This window comes from Sesamum indicum, linkage group LG1 (genome assembly GCF_026168435.1).
Source record: "Sesamum indicum cultivar Baizhima isolate 11 linkage group LG1, ASM2616843v1, whole genome shotgun sequence".
NCBI lineage: Eukaryota > Viridiplantae > Streptophyta > Magnoliopsida > Lamiales > Pedaliaceae > Sesamum > Sesamum indicum.
This window is the reverse complement of record NC_142657.1, coordinates 20,422,186-20,440,986: the sequence shown is the minus strand read 5'-3', so window position 1 is coordinate 20,440,986 and position 18,801 is coordinate 20,422,186. Positions and strand designations below refer to the sequence as shown.

The following is an 18,801-nucleotide window of genomic DNA, read 5'->3' as shown; positions in this document are numbered from 1 at the left end:
TTTTTAAAAAAAAAAAGGGTTTGGACTGTGTCTTTATACATTGGTATAGTAGTACAATGTTCATTTTAGAATCTGTAAGCATCATGATTGATGATGATGATCAGAAAAGAAAAGGGTATTTTGTGGAGTCCTGATCATAAGTCCCCATCTATTCTGAAAACTGATGAGTCTTGCCCACCTCTCCTTTCACCAATTGCATGCTAATTTCCTGCAACATGGAATCAGTTTAGGAGTTTTCCTGTTTGAATTAATGCAGCATATATATATGTAGTGAATAATTTAGATAGGAACTGGAGAGAAGGAATGCGATAAAAGCTTGTTTTTGCAGTTATTTTGATCTTGGTTTTGTTAGCTTTGGCAAGATGAGTTTGAATAATATATTTGCAAATTACTAGGAGTTTTTTTTTTTTTTTTTACTTATCATAATTACAATTTATAAATTTTTTCTCACAGTCTGAAAAATTACAAATACTTTTAGAAATTAATGACCGTCTAATAAATATAGCTCATTATAGGGGGTGTTTGTTAGAAAGCCGTTAATTTAGAGGTATTTATAATTTTTTAAATAATGAAAGAATATTTATAACTATAACAAACCTCATAGAGCTCTTTTATAATTTACCTAATATATTTAATATTACTTCTTAAGGAAAAAATACATTGACACTCGTTATGGATGATTGGATAAGTCTAATTACATAAACACTTTTTATTAAAACTTTTGGATTTTAGGATCATTTTAGAATTTGCAGGACAAATAAATAAGCTTAGATATAAAAATTAATCATGATTTTTTATTTTTTAAAATGATTATATAAATGCAAGTTTTGGTTTTCAAGAAATCAATGGATAAACTTATTATTAAGAAACTGATAAAAAATTATAAATTTCAACCTACCCATCGTCAGTAGAAGAAAAAAGAGTATCATAGACGGAAAAATTCATCTCTAAAGCTAATTTCATTGTACGTACTTAATTTCAACGATTATTATAGTAATATATTTGTTCCATGAATTTAATATTTTTATTTATCAAACTAATTAATTAAATCTTGATAAGACTAGGCCAAATTTCTGGCTTCGCCACACAGCTTGAAGGATGAGGACTGGGAGAGATTTTCAAGAGGATTATCATCAGATGATTTAAGATTTAGTAATAATTAAATTAAAACGACAATTACATTTACTATTAATCTTGAATTGCTATTAATTATACATGTGCCAAAAATCATGAACGACGTGGATAATGTTTTGTTATTAATTATTAATATATAGTAACAATTTATGCACAAGTTTTTTCATTACTAATAAATTGACAAAAACCATTAATTAATATGAAATAACAAAGATTATCATCACAAGTTAATACATATAATTAATAATAATTATTATAATCTGAGTTTTGTTCATTAATAATGGGGGGGTAAAGTGGGAAATGAAGTGATGATCTAGAATTCCTAAAATTGGAGGGTTTGGATCGAGATCATCAGCATCCTCGAATTTATGTAAATCTGGAGACTTTGGACATAGTTTAAATGCATAGAAAAACACACACAACACACACTCGTGCATTCTTGGAAACGTCCATATCACGACTGCCAGTCAAAGCATTGACACTGTTTTTCAAGTTCCACTTTGTTTTTTTATTTTTCCCCTGCCAATAATATATATATATTAGTCTTAATTAATAGTTGCAATTACCAAAATATCATTAAATAATATTATTGACCACCTAAATCCTTCAAAATTCTTACATTAATAATTATTGCCAATTTCGACGACTTAATTGCAATAAAGTATAAAGGTCAAACAAGAGTTTTAATTCAGTTCAGTTCTTCATCTGATTTATTGCTTTTTCTAAGTATAAACCAGCCACCTATTGAGGTCAAAACGTTAACCACAGCTAAAAATCATGAAAATATTGATTAATCGAGATCTCAAAGTTTAAGTTTTCGTATTAATTTTATTTGATCGTGGTAAATAGTATAGATTTGTCACTGAATTAAAACAATTCAATTTCTTTTTTGTTGTTGTTGTGTGAGTTGAGAAAAATTCAATTTCTCTTTTTGTGAAATGCATCACTGACTTAATTATGTACTGATAATTTTATGCGCAATTCTTATCACCAATAACTATATTGTGATCAAATTAAAATTATTGTTACTTTAGTATATATCTTTGATAATAGTTTGGAATTATCACTTAATATGCTACCACTTATATTGTAAGTTATTATTATTATTATTGTTTAAAAGCTTAATATTTTTAAATCAACAATCAAATTCAAAATAAATAAAAATATAGTATGTTATTATTAATAGTAGATGAAATTAAGTACTTATATCTAAGGAATTCGAAATCACAACTTTTGTACTGTGAAATCTGAACGTCACGACCACTAATATTATATGTTCTTGTTTGTTGAAATTAAATCTCATCTGGAGAAACAAAAAAAAAAAACCTCAAATATTTGATGTCCGAATTTCAGAACATGGGAAGATAATAAATGAGATTGCAATTTCCATTGTCTTTTATGTGGTGTAAGTACTGTTATAAATTATTACAAACTCTCCTTTGTTGCTTCCCATGAGAATTAACTTAAGCTCAAATCTAAATGCAATTATTTAATAATGTTCAAACTCCGATAATTTCACCAATTTCGCCACTATACATATATATATATATATATACACACACCACTCTTTTCAAATTCAAATTCACGATGTGTATGTATGTGTGTATATATTATATATATATTTATTTTGTGAGTAATCTGAAAATTGTATTTCTGCGTACAAAATTTAATTAGTTAAAATGATTAATTCAAGTGTTTAATTTATATCATACAAAAAGAAAAGATATTTCATACTCACAAACGGCGATTAATGACACCGACCCACTAATTTTTTGTAAATTCAAAATGTCCTTCAATTGATAACACAACGAATTTATTTAATTTTTTAAACTTTACATTATTTGACAAATTAGTTTTTCTTTCTTTCTTTCTTTCATTTTTATTTTTAATATAATATATTAATTTATATATTTATAATTTTTTATAATATTATTTTTAAAAATTTATTCATTATATGTACATAAGAATAACATGATGTAAAAATTAGTATAAATATAAAATTAGCAGTACTATTCTACGTGCAATACCAAAAATGGTCTACCTAGTTAGAGTATAGGTCCTCATTCAAAATTGTATATATATATAGGTACAACGTTGGGATTCTGAATTATGTACTAGGATGTCCTATCAAGTCCACTCAAACATATATATAAACATATATCCTCCAATTACTTGGATTGGGTTCCACCATTGCTTAAAAATTGTGCTTGCCATCAATTTACTTCTTTAAAATATCTATACTATTTGCGCATGGGCGAAACTCAAAATTGAGTGGTCTGGAAAACAGCAAAATTCATAATTCAAATCAAATTTGATGAGATATGAATCAATTATAAAATTAATGTAACATATTTATAACTATGTAATTGCTATACAGAAAGATTGATCAATTATATAATAAGTGTATCACGCTTGCTGTGTAATTGATTGGATTTGGTCAAATCTGATCTGGGTAAAAAAAAAATTCGAGAAATAATTACCAGATCGCAATTATGAAAATGCTTCAATCATAAAAAATATTGATTAACTGATATGATAAAAACTTTAAATTTTCATATTAATTTGTTCGACCGTATAATTGATAGTACTACCTATAAATATATTAATTTATTATATATATGTACATAAAAAAATAACGTGCCACGATCACTAGTAATATAGAATTGGTAGAATTGCATGCACTATATATTCCATAGTCATAAATGAATTAGGAAGAAGCCAAAATTGTGATGAGATGATGCATTAATTAATTGTTGCATATATGTAAATATTAATTAATGTCCCATTCTCTCTGCCCATCAATCCCCGACACTACCTACGTATATCACATTCCACTCAATGCCACAGCCCTTCCAATACTATGATTTTATCAGACTGAGGACACATCCAATTTTAATCAATTAATTTATAAATATCTTATGCTGTAATTTAAGTCGGTAAAGGTTAATTAGATTTTATGATCCTATTATGAATTAAGTGATAATTAAGTATACTTATTATCAACTTTTTACTTAATGAACGATAAGAGTATTTTGTCATCACAATAATTATTACATATATACTTTTAGTAATAATATTTTAAAATTATTACTTAATATTTTGTGATCGTTAATATGTTATTTTTTATTACTTTTGGTAATATTTAGAAAAGTTCAATTTTAGCCACATGGCACATCAGAGTTTCGAATATTGATGTGACGTACACTTATTTATCACAATCGAACACCCTAATTAGTAAGGTATTGTTCACTTCAATTGGAGTCCGATCAAAATTTCTTGTTTACTCTTTAAAGTATATAAAATGATAATATACACTCTGTTATAAAAAATAGAAAAATTAATTAATATGGATTTTAGCTTAATTTGATGGCTTCGAAAATTGTAGTTGTGAATTGATTAAATGAAGTGGAGGGAGATGGAGACATTGGGGTGATGAGTTGTTGACTTGTTACTCTCAACCCTAATTATTTTCCATTTGAATTTGTCTCTTTATTTGCCACTCCATATTTAAAAAAGGGGAAATATACATATAATTAATTAATTTTCTGAAAAATTAAATAAAAAATAAAAAAGAAAGGGAATGTAGTGGAGCATGGGGAAGAGTTTATGAATTGATGAGAAATCCTCTGATCATGGGAAATTGACTTTTGACTAATGTTTGATTATTCCAACCTTAACAATAGTTAAATCCCAGATTAATATATATATATATATATATATATATGTGTGATTGATGTTCTACACATGAACCAATACTCTCTCTACACGTTCTCCAAAACAATGCTGGATGAGATTGATGTTCAACACTTGAAATACTTGTATATAGACCTAACTCCCTGATCAAATAATTAATTAATTAGTTAAAACACATACGTATATATACACACTCATCATATGTTTATTTTTTTTTAAAAAAATAGTTGCTAATATTTTGTATTTATAGAGAAAATTTTCTCTATATATATTTTATTATTTATTTGGGATCAGTGGTCGTCTAAGTAAAGATGTAATTGATGAATGAAACTCAAATAGGAAGTTAAAGTAGAAAGAGTAGTGGTAGGGAGTGTTTGCCAGCGTTTCAAAAAAGCGTCTTTTGAAGTATTTGAGATACAAATTTCTGTTTTTGAAAAGACTAAAAAAATGACTTTTATGCCAAACGTTAGAAGCACCTTGAGGGTGCTTTTAGCCACTTTAGCTTTTCTGTAAATAGATCAAACTTTATTTTTGATTAATTTACCCTTGTTATAATAATCTTAATTGCTCGACTTTACCGTTTGTAAATTTACTTTTAAAAATTGTATATTTGAAGTTGAAATAGGAATTTTCAAATAATTTAAATTTTAAGAATAATTAAATTTGCACTTTCACATATTTAATATTTTCAGTTTTCTATATTTTATGTGCTATATCATCTAATTATATTATTTTTTCACATATTATAATTTAATTAATTAATAAATTAATTATTTTTTGCAATCATGCAAGTTTAATTATTGCGTATGAATCCCTAATTATATTACTTAGTGGGAGGATTATTAAATAAAATATATTTTTATAATATTTTTAAAAAATATGAATATGAAATACTAATCGGAATAAAATTTATGATTTTTTGTGGAAAAGTAATTAATAGTGACAAATAACAAGTGAAATAATAAGCAAAAAGATATTATTTTTTTAACACATAGGGATAAACGATCTTTTATTACACACTTTAGGAAAAATGGCTAATTATTTACTGCAAAAAAAAAAAATTCAGGAACAAAAAAAGAGGTTTTGTGTTAGGGATGTCTCAGAATTCTTCCAAACATAAGATTTTAGGTTTAAAATCTGTCCCAATATAATAATAGCATGTGGGATTTTATTCTTTTTTCTTTTCTTAATTTTAGCTTGTTTTTTCATTATTAATTGCAAATGATTAATATTTATATATGTACTGAAATTATGTATATATGTTTCGTACTTTGTTTTTAATGTTATGATATGATAATCTGCACATTTTATTACTTTTTTTTAAAACGAAGTGGTATAGTAAATATTGTTTGAAAAACTAATGTAAGTCTTGAAAATTATTATATTTAGTAATAAAAAAAAACACTAAATTAGACTTAATTATAAGTTGCACATAATTTTAGTCTCATCACCTCCTGGCCTGTACCAGAATGTCTTGAATTTCCAAATTCCTAAAGAGAATTTTGTTCTTTCACCATCATTCATAACCCTCTCTCTCTCTCTCTCTCTCTCTCTCTCTCTCTCTTGTGTGTGTGTATATATATTGAGAGACAGAAGAAACAAGGTCATGACCACAAGTGTGTGTGTGAGAGAGAGGTAGCTAACATTAATAATGTAATGAAGGAAAGAGTAAAATGAAATAGAGAGAGGGCATCGTCATCATCATCATCCATCATCACCTTGTAGATCAAAGGAATCCTCTCCTCCACTGATATCCCTAATCATGAGAGACCCTCCTCCTCCTCCTCCTCACTATAATTTCTCCACTGCAGCAGCTGGATGGTTTAACTTCATCCCACTCCACTCTCACTACTCATCAGTCCCACCACCAAACCCTCCTCCTCCTCCTCCTCCTCCGCCACCTCCCAAGGAGCCCCTTCCTCTCCTCAACACCCTCAGCCTTACTCTCACCACCAAAGAATTACACCTAATTCACCAACACCCCTCATGCACTTCTACTACCAGTACTAGTGATGAGAATGTTAGCATAGCCCTACAAATAGGCCTTCCGCTCACCCCTACTTCTGCTGATCTGCACCACCACCCCTCCTCCTCCTCCTCCTCATCAAGGGTTTCTACTTATGCTTCTGCTGCTGGATCAGAATCAATGGTGGAGAAAGAAGGTGTGGATATACTCTCAGGGCTGCCCTTGAACAGATTCAACATGGGTCAGTACTGGATTCCCACTCCTTCACAAATCCTCATTGGACCTACTCAATTCTCTTGTCACCTTTGTTCCAAGACTTTCAACAGATACAACAATCTCCAGGTAATTATAATTTCTCCATCAACAATTAACCCTATCTACCTTTTCATATTTCACACTTCTCCACAATTTTTTCTGCAATTTAACGCCAAACCCCCTGTCTAGGCACAGACAATTTTACTAAAAAAAAAACAATTTTTTGTACAATTTAGTTAATTATATCTTTTTTTTTCTTGGATATGCTTATAGTTTCACTCATTACGGAAATCTTGAATAATTGACCTTGCTAGTTATAGTTAATTTAATTCCCAGCAATATATATAATAAATTATCTTTAATTTCTGGAATAATGAATCCCATGAATCAATGTTTTGCAATAATTAGTTCCTTTTTGCATATTGAAAACAAAATTAGTGAAATTTTTGGGTAAACATTTAATATATATCTTAATTTCATGTAAAAATGAAAAAAAAAAAAGACGTTTTGTTTATATTGTTTTAGGGGAAGTCAAGTCGTGAGATTTTCTTAAACAATAACTACATATGATGTTGTCAAGTCAAGTGATATGTGTAGGTAGTAAAAACAAAAGATGAGTCTCAGATTTAAACAGTCACTTCTCTGCATGTTTAGTGTCAATCACATTCCTATGTTTTGCTCATCATCATCTTGTTCTTGTCAATCACAACCAGCTCCTAACAAAAATGTGAAAACCATTTAGGTTAATTATTCCGCCTCAATTCCTGAAAAATATGTATATATGCTTCTTTTTCAAGATTTTATGACTAAAAAACTCTCAATTTTCTGGGATATAAATGAAATTTTTTCTTCGGGGCTTTAATTTATAAATTTGACAATTGGGGGGACTGAACTTTAATCTGTTGAAGACCTTAAAAGTCTGTGCAAAACACTGTTACTGAGCCAAATGCATGTGGGTTGAAAATGAAAACCCCGACAAGTTGCAAAGGTGTAGCTGTTTTCAGATGTTTTTTCATCACTTACTCAACTGCAAATTGTAAAGATCCCACTGCACTGCATACACACGCACCCCCAATGCCTGCTATTTGCCTTTCTATCTACAGTTTTTTTATTTAATTTTATCATATGTACACACATTCAATTAAGTACAACTCTTTGTATGTATAGATATATACATACATGTATCAGCTAGCTGCATTTTTTGGTGAATATAAAGTCATGATTTATATATGCGACATTAATTGAGTTACGGATTCACGCTTTCACTCCTCTGCCTGTGTTTGTTGCTCATGCAGACACTGATTTTGTTTCCTGACAAAAAGATATGTTTGGATTCATTTCGTTTTTGTTTTACTTTATTTATTTTTTTGGGTTAAGATTGTGGGAGAATGTGATAGAATTCTGTAGTGTTTGGATTACTAAGTTGGAGAATTTAAATTTAAGAAAGCATGGTTTATGCCAACGTACTTTTCCTCCAACGTTAAATAAGTCATGTTTCTCGGAATCTGGGTGCAAGATCTTTGTATACCTACTGTGTGTATATATTGAATAAAATAAAAGATGCAACATGATTTAAAATAGATAATTCGAACTGAAATTTCAAAACTAGCGTGGGCTTGAGAAAATAGGATGTTGGGACTAAAAATAGGATTGGTTTTCTTTAAACCATTTTCAGTAAAGTAATCATGTATATCTTCATACCGAAAGAACAATGAAGGAAAAAGTTTCTAAAACCTAAACAAACAATATTTTTCAGGATGAGTTTAATTTGGCAAAGTTTTTTTAAAATTTTATCTTAATCAAAAGATGGACTCTTCTAAAATGATTTTTTTAATAAAAAATAATTAGTTGAATGTGTGTCTATTAAACTGCAAGAATCAAGATAAAATATGTATATAATTAGGAAAGAATAAAACTCTTGGTGGAAACAATTGGTAATTAATTTAAAAGTTCAGTAACAACTCTGATCAAATCTCAAATGTTACATATACTAACAATCTATATATTTTATCATCAATTGAACTTCTCAAATATTGTGCAAAACTTGGTTATTTCCTTTGCATAGAATTTTTAGCTAGCCCCAAATTGAACTTTTTATCTGATCAAAATACAATATTTTACATGTAAATGTTAGTACTGATGAATATATATATATATATATATATATTCTAATCAATGCGGTAAAATCAAATCTGATCTGAACAAGAACTCCTCTTAGTTTGCATATGTATATATGCTCAAATATTCAACGTTAGGATTCTCTTACGCCCCAACCGAAAATAAATAATTACATCGATCCAAGATGAATTGATTAATGAATCCCTGCAGCTTAATTTCATGTATATATAAGTGTGTGGGAGTAGGTGTGTGTTTTACCTAATTAATGTATGCATGGATGGATGGATGCAGATGCATATGTGGGGGCATGGATCACAATACAGAAAAGGGCCGGAGTCACTGAGAGGCACACAGCCAACAGCAATGCTGAGGCTGCCGTGCTACTGCTGCGCGGCGGGGTGTAAGCACAACATAGAGCACCCGAGAGCCAGACCCCTCAAAGACTTCAGAACCCTACAGACGCACTACAAGAGGAAGCACGGTGCCAAGCCCTTCATGTGCAGGAAGTGCGGCAAGCCCTTCGCCGTCAAGGGCGACTGGAGAACCCATGAGAAGAACTGTGGCAAGATTTGGTATTGCTTCTGTGGCTCTGATTTCAAGCACAAGAGGTCCCTCAAAGACCACATTAAGGCCTTTGGCCATGGACATGGCTACCGACACCACGCCCATAACAATTACGATACTTATAACTATAATCATGATCATCTGGACGAGGAGGATGAGGAGGAGGAGGAATCGACTTCTGAGATTTTTGATCTTCACAATGGTGATCATGATGATCAAGATAATCCGTCTCCAATGTCATGATCATCCGTCTCTTTTTTTTTTTCCTTTTTTTTCTTTTATATATATGTGTGTGCTTGCATGGTGTTGGAATTAAGTGGAGGAGTTTGATCTTTTCTTTTCCCTCTTTTTTTTTTTTTTTTGGTTTTGTTTTGGGATTTTGTGTGTGGAAAGTTAATTTGTTTTGAGTTATAAATGTGTGAGAAGAAAAAGTTTTTTTTTCTTCTTTTATCTAATTATAATTATTAGATTTCCAATTGAATTATAAATGATCCAGCATGCAGATGATCTTTTTCTACAATTGTACAATGGTGGTTGTTTATGTTAATTAATGTTAAAGGGTTTAACATTAATTTGGCTCTTAATTAATCATATATCAATTATTTTTTAATTTTGAGAGTGTAATTATAAAGTTTGATTTAATTGCTTTTGTATTTTGTTTTTCCACTTTAATTCCTTGGTGGAATCTTGAATACTATTTCTTTTTGGTTTTGATATATATATAGATCCCATGAATTATTAAAATTCTCGAATATAATTGTTAGATATAGATATTTGATATTAATAATCTATTATAATTAATTTCTTCAAAAAATAACAATCCATCGCTTTCATTGATATGAGTTGGTGATGTCGGACAAAAAAATGATGACCTCGGCTTCAGAAAAATGTTATTGTGGAGACGTATCGTTCAAATGTATATGTAATATTAATAAAAAGTTAAGAATATGGAAACTTTTTAGAAAATTATGATTTCTTCTATCCTCTGAACTAATATTTATCTATTAATAAAAATATCATGTACTTACTTCAGATCTTCAATGAAGAAATTTGTATACATATAAATTATTACTTAATCTTAGACCCATTTGTAATTAAAATGACATAAATTATATATATACACTCTAAATGCTTAAAATGATCAAATGAGGCACAAACCTACTCATTGTTAATAAATCAATAGCACTTTATGGATTGAATATATTATTGCATATATATATATATATATCATCTTATAACATAAAGTTCTACATATATGTAAAATGATATATCGATGTGTACTGTATTATATATACACACTAGTTAATTACATATAACAAAAAAAATAACACACACACACATATATATATATATATACCACGTAAATGAATAGAGAATATTAGACGATATTGTATTTTGTGAAAATTTTCTTTTGTATATTGTTGTGGTTGTGATTTTGATAAAAGGATGAAACGAGAATTTTACCCTCGACACAACAATTTACTAAAATTAAGTCTAGAAGAGAAATTTTGAGAGAATGTGTAATGAGTGGCCAAATCAATTAATAGTCACCTGATTTAAAAATTAATATATGGGGTATTTATAGTGGTACTGAGAGTTTTAGAATGTGGTATGGTGTATATTTTATTCTGTGGCTTGCATATAAAAAAATTACTTTTTTACCCTTGTAAATAAATGGATTCCACCGACATATACATCATATACATTAGTCAAACAATTTGTTTAAAGTTATGTTAATTAGCGTAATATTTAATTTATATATTATGCTAAGATGGTATAATTTATTCCTAATTTAAAGTACTTTTATATCTGATTCGCATAAGAAATTTTGGCTGATTATGTGAAAGCATATTTCGTTTTAAATAGTTTGCCACAAAAAAAAAAATAAATAAATAAATTCGAACAAACATAAATTTCTTTCTTTGTATTATTAGTTTTTGCTACAGAAGCCTCAGCCCACATAAGATGCGTTGGTTCTTTCATTGGATGTAATAATCTATTTGTCAGTGGAGTTCACAATTATAGCCCATGGGCTGGACCATAATGTGATAATCAACATTTTTTCTTTTTCTTTTTTTTTTTATTTGTTTGGAATTTGGTTGTCTCATTTCAAATTTCTGATTTTGCAATTAAGTCCCTAAAACATTTAAATTTGTACCTAGACCCCTCCAAGGTACATTTTTACTACCAAACAATTAAAATTTACATATTATTCCCCAAAAGATTTGCAATATTTCCCTTAGACAAAATTTGATGCCTTTTTCTAATTCCTTTAGTTACAAAGAACATCTTAAGATTGGACATTTATATAATGTGCATCCATGGAAATATCCAGGTTCTTAAAATTACACTAACATAACAAAGGAAAACGAACACGACTTCTCCAAAATACTGCTAAAATCTTAAAATGGCTTCATGAAACAAGTGAAACAAAGTTCTAAAACAATCACGATTTCTCTTGCAACCTTGTCCAAATCTGAGAATGGTTTCAAACAATTAATGCAACAGGTCAGAATTCCAGTCTCTAGTCAGGCTACAAAATGTTTCCCGATTTCAAATCAAGCAAAAAGAGAGCAGCAATTACTACAACTCTTCTACCAACTACAGTCCTTGAGCTACCGGAGGAGGACGGCCGACAGATCCTGACTCCCAGGTATTTTACAAAATGTTTCTCAAATTCAAATCAAGCAAAACAAGAAGAGCAACTACTGCAACTACTCTACCAAAACGGAGGACTATACTCGTTGAGCTACCGGAAGAAGGGCCAATGGGTCCAAGTGCGGCAGGTGGAAACAGCCCCCCCATGCTCGAGTTTCCACTGCAGCCAAAATGTAGATCAATATATTAGAGATCACATCGACCAAATGAAAGGAGAGGTTATTTATCATCTTTTCTTGAGTTCGTTTTTTTGTTCTCAAGCTTATTAAGGGAATGGATAAATGTTGTGTGTCTCACCTTCCTATAAATCTACAAGATCCATAGCCTGCAATGAACACAGGGACAAGTGATTACTAACAACTTTGTGGCAGATCTTCATTGAAAATAATATATGAATACATGATATGACAAATAAAGTAGTTTCGTGAATGCAGAAAACATATAACCCTGTTACCAGAATAGATATCTTCTGAGCTCTATGTAAGATAGTAAGATGAATGGAGTCTAAAACTTACTAGGGTCGGCAGTAGTTAACGAAGCTGTGCCACCAAAATCACAAGTCCCGCCAGAGCTGCGCATTTTCTGATAGTAATCATTATAAGCATAAGAAGCATGATTTTGCACTGTATTAGGGGAGTAGCACGGCTGCCCTTTCTGAATGGCCGCGCAGTTAGCTTGGCCAGGCCCACAAGCCCAATTAAGTCCATCTCGCAATGAGCTCTCATCTGCACCTGGTCTTGCGATACAAAAAGCTGTGGAAGAATTTGCACCAAGACTATCTGAATCACTCAAACTTACGTCGTAGACGGCAGTGCCGTTAGTGAAAAGTACACCCCAGTTTCTCTCAGAGACAGGCCCAGGCCTTTTGTCTTCGTTGAACAGTTCATAAATGTATGTGTTGATGGGAATGGTGGGCTGACTAGGGGGGCCTGAATCATTAGACACACGCCTTATCAAATTACTATTGTATGTCTCTGCATTTTCTGCAGTAGCATCAGGTTCTTTGGAGCCGCCAAATGACGGCCAACCAGTTTCAGTAACAACAATAGGGATTCCTGAAAAGTTGAGAGCAGCTATAGAGTTATAAGCAGCATCCACCAAAGCATCAAACATACTGTTATAATGGAACAGGGTGTTTGGATCGACGATTTGTTTAACTGGGGGGAGTGGTTTGAAAAGAGCATACTCGAGAGGAAAAATGCCGTTGCTCTTAACATATTCATAATAAGGATAAGCATTTAACATGTAATAGGACTTTGTGTTTTTCAAGAACTGAAGGATCTGGAAAATAGTAGAGTTGGATGTTGCATTGAAGGTGGCGGTAGAGGGAGGAAAAGACCGGGGAATTATGTCCATTGAATGTGGCGTTGAAATTTTGACTTGATAGTTGAGATTTGAAGCAAGAAGGGCTTTATATAGGTTGTTCATGGCAGGAACCAGAATAGGTGCAGCATGTGGAATCGAAGTAAGAACTTCACTGCCTACAGCAATTGCCGTAATATTAGTTGAGGGAACATAAGCTGCAACATTCTTATTAACCCAGGCTGCTGCTGTCGATGGTAATTCTCCAATACCTAGGACTTCTTCATTTGTAACACTAACCATAACTTCAATGCCTGTGTTTGAAAGAGCATTCAGCATGTGGGCATCAGCGTCGAACAGACGCACATGAGTTATTTGCTGAGCTTTAAGAATTCCAACTATATCAACAGCTGAAGGTAGGTTTGAGACGTCAGTTCCAATATTTATCCCAACAAATGCACCTGCACAGCGAGTATATTATAATTATGATGATATAGAAAATAGTAATAGCTAGTTTTCTGATTATCTGTTTGCAACTAAAAGAAACTTATTAACTCAAAACACATGATGAAAGAAACTCGTCCAGGTATGTAGTAGAATCATGTTATTAGATTCATTGTTAGCATATGTTTGCTCCGTACCCTATTGGAGTGTGACTATCTCATAATGTAATTTCCGCACACAAAAAATATCCACCATATACAGCATTTAACATTAACATAATTATCCAACTTCATATCAAAAGAAACACATAATCTTAGGAAGCCACAATTTTGCAAAGTATCAATTTAATGCTTCAAAGTCAGATATCCTTATTCGTGATAGACAATGCTGTATTGCTCTTCCAATCTTTTGACACATAGTTGATGCAAATGATCTGTAATGGTCACTGTATTAGTACAGATAATTTGGTACAAGTTCTTCTCAGGAGGCCGTTAATGCACAAGAAAAATTAGAATTAAATTAGCAGAATATCAGTATTATTATCAGATTACTCCAAATTTGAACAGAAAGCCATGCGTGAGAATAACTCTTCATATACAGAATCAAACAGGGCATGGGAGACAAAAACGATTCAATTGAATTTTATTCCTACTAAAAACCCTTCAAATAATGAACAAAAAGAACTGTGCTCCTAAGATAAGAAGTCAAGAATCTGGTATCTGGTCAAATCTAAGGAAAGGTGACCAAACTATTGAGCATATTGGTCTATTAAAGCATGCAAAAGGTCTGCGGGATTCACCTGATGCCTTGAAGAAAACTCCACAAATTAAAAGGATAGCTTGAAGCCATATCTTGAGCGTCATCAGCAATGAAGAATTTAGCTTCAATCTTCAACAGGGCTGTATTTTTCCCTTCTACTAAAGCGCTGAGCACTTTTTATTAATTTGAACTTGTTGCTGGACAAACCAATAAATTATTGTCCAGAAAATATATGTAAATGAATTTTGGAGTAGGTTTTCAGCCTTCAATATTTTGTGTTAAAGTGGCCCCTGAATATTGTCGACAAGCAAAAACCAGAGCAAACCTGCATCAAAATTGAAGTTCTCCATTTTCTTGTAAGGCCTTCATACCCAGAACACATATACAAAATCCAGACAATCCATCACACCCACACACATGTGAGAAAGTGATTTTAGGCATGCATGTGCAGTGCGTGTGAAAGGAGGTACAGGAGGAGGTTGGTAAGAGAGAGAGCTAAGCATCTAATTGATATTTAAAGGTTTACAACCAAACATAGCGCCACTATTTTCAATCATAGACCACAAAAAGGTGGTCCCAAATGCATATAAGACAGCATATTAATAAATGACCAACAACTTCTTTGATACAAAACCTTAAAATGAGAAAGAAAATGTTTGCTGCAATGTCTTTTGCTAGTAGTCTACCCACATTCAGGAACATGACCCAACCAGGATCGACGTGGATTTTCCACAATAATCCAGAACTATGAAACAACTCAAACTCAAAATTAAGACATTAGACGAGTATATTGGTTCCCATTTTTTAGATTATCTTAAATGATTATAATCATAATCATTGTAGAAGATGACAAACAATTCAATTCTTGATTATTTCAAGTAGTACGGAAAATACTTACTTCACTAACGACAAAGCCCACATGATCTGGAAGCAAATAAACCAAGTTTTCCAGTTAAATCAGTGAACATAATCAAATACAAAATAAATGTGATTGAACAATATGGCATAGCCAGCTTCATTGAGCTGTAAAATGGTGCCATAAATGCTCCCGTCAGAGTTTTAAAAAAGAAAGAAAGAAAAACAGGGGAAAAAAGGTGTGAAAGAAAGATGGTAGAAAACAAGAGGGGTGCCAACTGAACTCAGCATCAAACATTCTTTCTAATTTTTTTTAATCAAACATTCAGTAGGCATAAACCAGTGACCAAAGTTTGCTCCAAGATACTGATAATACTTACAGAGATTACAAGGCAAGCAGTTGATATTGCGAATTTTTCACCACCAGACTTGAAAATCCAAAACTTATATCAGCTAAACCATTTTTAATAAGTACATTTGGAAATGACAGAATCCCAAAAGATATTCAACCCTACTTAAATCTATGTCAAACCTATTTTGAGTAAGGCTCACTCCACTAAGCCCACATCCCACACTATCCAAGCATAAAATTGAACACCCAAAAGCAAAAGAACAGGAGCAGATCAGTAAAGCAAGAGGTGCCGCAGACCAAAACAATCTTAAAATAACTTATTACCCTTGTGCTAAAAGTGTTAGGCAAATCGAGAAATTTTCTTCCCAAGATTCACAGTTTAACACCAGAGAAAGAAGACCTAAGAAGTGATTAATCACGTGAAATAAGTACACACTCGAGTTGGGGATACAAGAAAGTGACAACACTAGAAAAAAACAGAATCAAATAGAGAATCCAAGAAAGAAAAAGCTGATAGAAAGACAACTTGTTCGCGTGAACTCAGCTACACATTCAAGAACTCACTTTTTTGCTTAAGAGAAACCCTTTCCAATCAGGCGAAAAACTCAATCTTTAGCAATAATTCCACAAGGGTCACAACAAAAACCATTCTCCACAAGTTGAAACTAAAAGAAACCAAGCACACACCAATGCAAGAAACAACGCAACACCAAACCAAAAACCCCAACTAACCTTCATCAAACTGCATGAAAGAGCAAAACTAACAGGGTTTGAATTGGAAAAACTCACGTATACAGGCAGGGAAAGAAACCGAGAGATGGGCTCACTTCCAACGACGCATATAGCACCTTCAAGTGAGCTTCTTTCTAATATTTCTGCAGAAACTCAAAGCTAAAATTGTAGTGCTTCTAGGAGCTTGAATGTGAAATGATGAGAAAGAAGAGTGTCCTGGGCCTGGGGAGAAGGAACGCAAAGCGGCAGGCGCGGAGTGGGGTGGGGGTGGGGGATACGTCTCGAGCGACAGGGTGGACAAATCAACGTCACTTGCTGTTTTTGTAATTGACTGTCTGTTTTTGCCCGACTCCTTTATAAGAAATAAATTAATGCTCCTTCTGTCTCATTGAGTCGAATCGGATATTTATCACATTTTATTCCACATTAATCATTAGTATTAATATATTAATTAAATTAATAAATTATTTAATATATCGAGATGAATTATTATTAATTTATTAACTATTATTTATAAAAAAAATTATTAATTATCAATTAAAGGATAAGACTATGAAAATTACAAAACTTATATTTTTAAAATCATATAAAACTTTGTGTTGATTATAGTAATATTATTTACTAGAGATTGTTTATATAATTAGGTGAAATATGTGAAGCCAATCTATAAATTTGCAGAATATATTATTGGCTAAATTAAATTTTTCCAAATTTATTGGTTCCAAAGTAAGAATTTCTGCTGGAATCCATTCGAAATAATTTTAAGGGCAAAATACATTTTATTCCTCTAAATTATTCGTTATGTAACAATTACCTTTCTAAACTAATAAATGTAACACTTACATCCCACGATTAAATTTTTAGATAATAATGGCCTTATATTATATATATTTAGCTCAAACAATTTTTTTTTAATAAATTTGCATTTTAAGTTTAATCCAAAATTTTAAATTAAAAAAATATCTTTTGTTTATACTTCAGTGTGTTACAGATAATTTATTATACACAAGAAATATTTTAGTAAAAAAAAGATAAAAATAATAAAACTTCCAGAGAATGTTCGAAAAAATTAAAATCAAGCATTTTTATATATTTGGCCAAAGATAAATTATTTTAGAATGTGGCCAATTGAACGCCCACATTTGAATTTTCAGGGAAAAAAAATAGAAATTGAAAATAGTACTTTTAATTGCTTTTTGGACGTAATAATGTATCACGTATTGAATGTTGTAATAAAATGTTGATTGATTTATGAATTTTAAAATTTAAAAATATTGTTGTTGTTGTTTTTATGTATTTAAATTATTGATATCGTGAATTTGAGTTATCAGTAATTAATATATTAATATCAAATATTTACAATTAATTGTTAATTAAAAATATAATAAATCAATTATTAAAATAAATTAATGGTTGAAGCATAGATAGAGAAAGGACAAAATTAGTGCAGAAATGAAAATTGAGAAGAGTGATAGTTTCTAAAAGAAGTACACTGTACAGGTGCAGTTCTACTTAAAAATTAGGAATACAAGAAAAATTATTAGATGGCATGGATTTTTGAATCACTAATAAAATACTATGAAATACTCAAAGCCCAACTCATCTACTTAATTCTTCAATTCAAAAAATTATTGCCCGAACTCAATTGAATCAATCTAATTACAGAACAGATGTAATATACTTGCTCTATGATTGGTCAATTTTTCTAAAGTGTACATCAATTAGTTAATAAATATAGCCTTTAAATTGTTATGTGATTGATTCAGGTTTGACCGAGTCGAATTTGGACAAAAATTTTCCAATTCAAGAAATATATCTACCAAAACCCTTGTCGACAAATTTCTGGAAAAAAAAAAAAAGATTCATATAGCCACTTGAATCTGAATTATTTATTTATTTTTAAATAATAATGAAATTGTATAAATTGTGCAGCAGAGTAGAATGTAATTTTTCAAATTATTAAAACTTA

The 18,801-nt window shown here is 30.9% G+C and overlaps 2 protein-coding genes across 5 annotated transcripts; one reads left to right on the top strand and one right to left on the bottom strand.

The window, feature by feature from the left end:
• Positions 1 to 6,388: 6,388 nt before the first annotated feature.
• On the top strand, positions 6,389 to 10,232 carry LOC105169009 (zinc finger protein WIP2). The gene is made up of 2 exons (XM_011089269.3): positions 6,389 to 7,135; positions 9,458 to 10,232. The coding sequence occupies exons 1-2, from the start codon at positions 6,590 to 6,592 to the stop codon at positions 9,971 to 9,973; spliced, it is 1,062 nt and encodes a 353-aa protein (XP_011087571.1). The 5' UTR covers positions 6,389 to 6,589; the 3' UTR covers positions 9,974 to 10,232.
• Positions 10,233 to 12,165: 1,933 nt separating this feature from the next.
• Positions 12,166 to 17,141, bottom strand: LOC105168989 (glucan endo-1,3-beta-glucosidase 4). Of its 4 annotated transcripts, none has more exons than XM_020696691.2 (5): positions 16,833 to 17,141; positions 14,934 to 15,218; positions 12,904 to 14,151; positions 12,686 to 12,713; positions 12,166 to 12,548 (listed from the first exon to the last, which is right to left on the bottom strand). In XM_020696691.2, exons 2-5 carry the CDS (start codon positions 14,995 to 14,997, stop codon positions 12,389 to 12,391), a joined length of 1,500 nt encoding a protein of 499 aa, XP_020552350.1. In that variant the 5' UTR covers positions 14,998 to 15,218; positions 16,833 to 17,141; the 3' UTR covers positions 12,166 to 12,388. The 4 variants fall into 4 exon arrangements, with proteins under 4 accessions (XP_020552350.1, XP_011087532.1, XP_088742089.1 ...); XM_011089230.3 differs by having other exon boundaries at positions 16,890 to 17,141; XM_088885963.1 differs by lacking the exon at positions 16,833 to 17,141 and adding an exon at positions 16,425 to 16,820.
• Between the last annotated feature and the right edge of the window lie 1,660 nt (positions 17,142 to 18,801).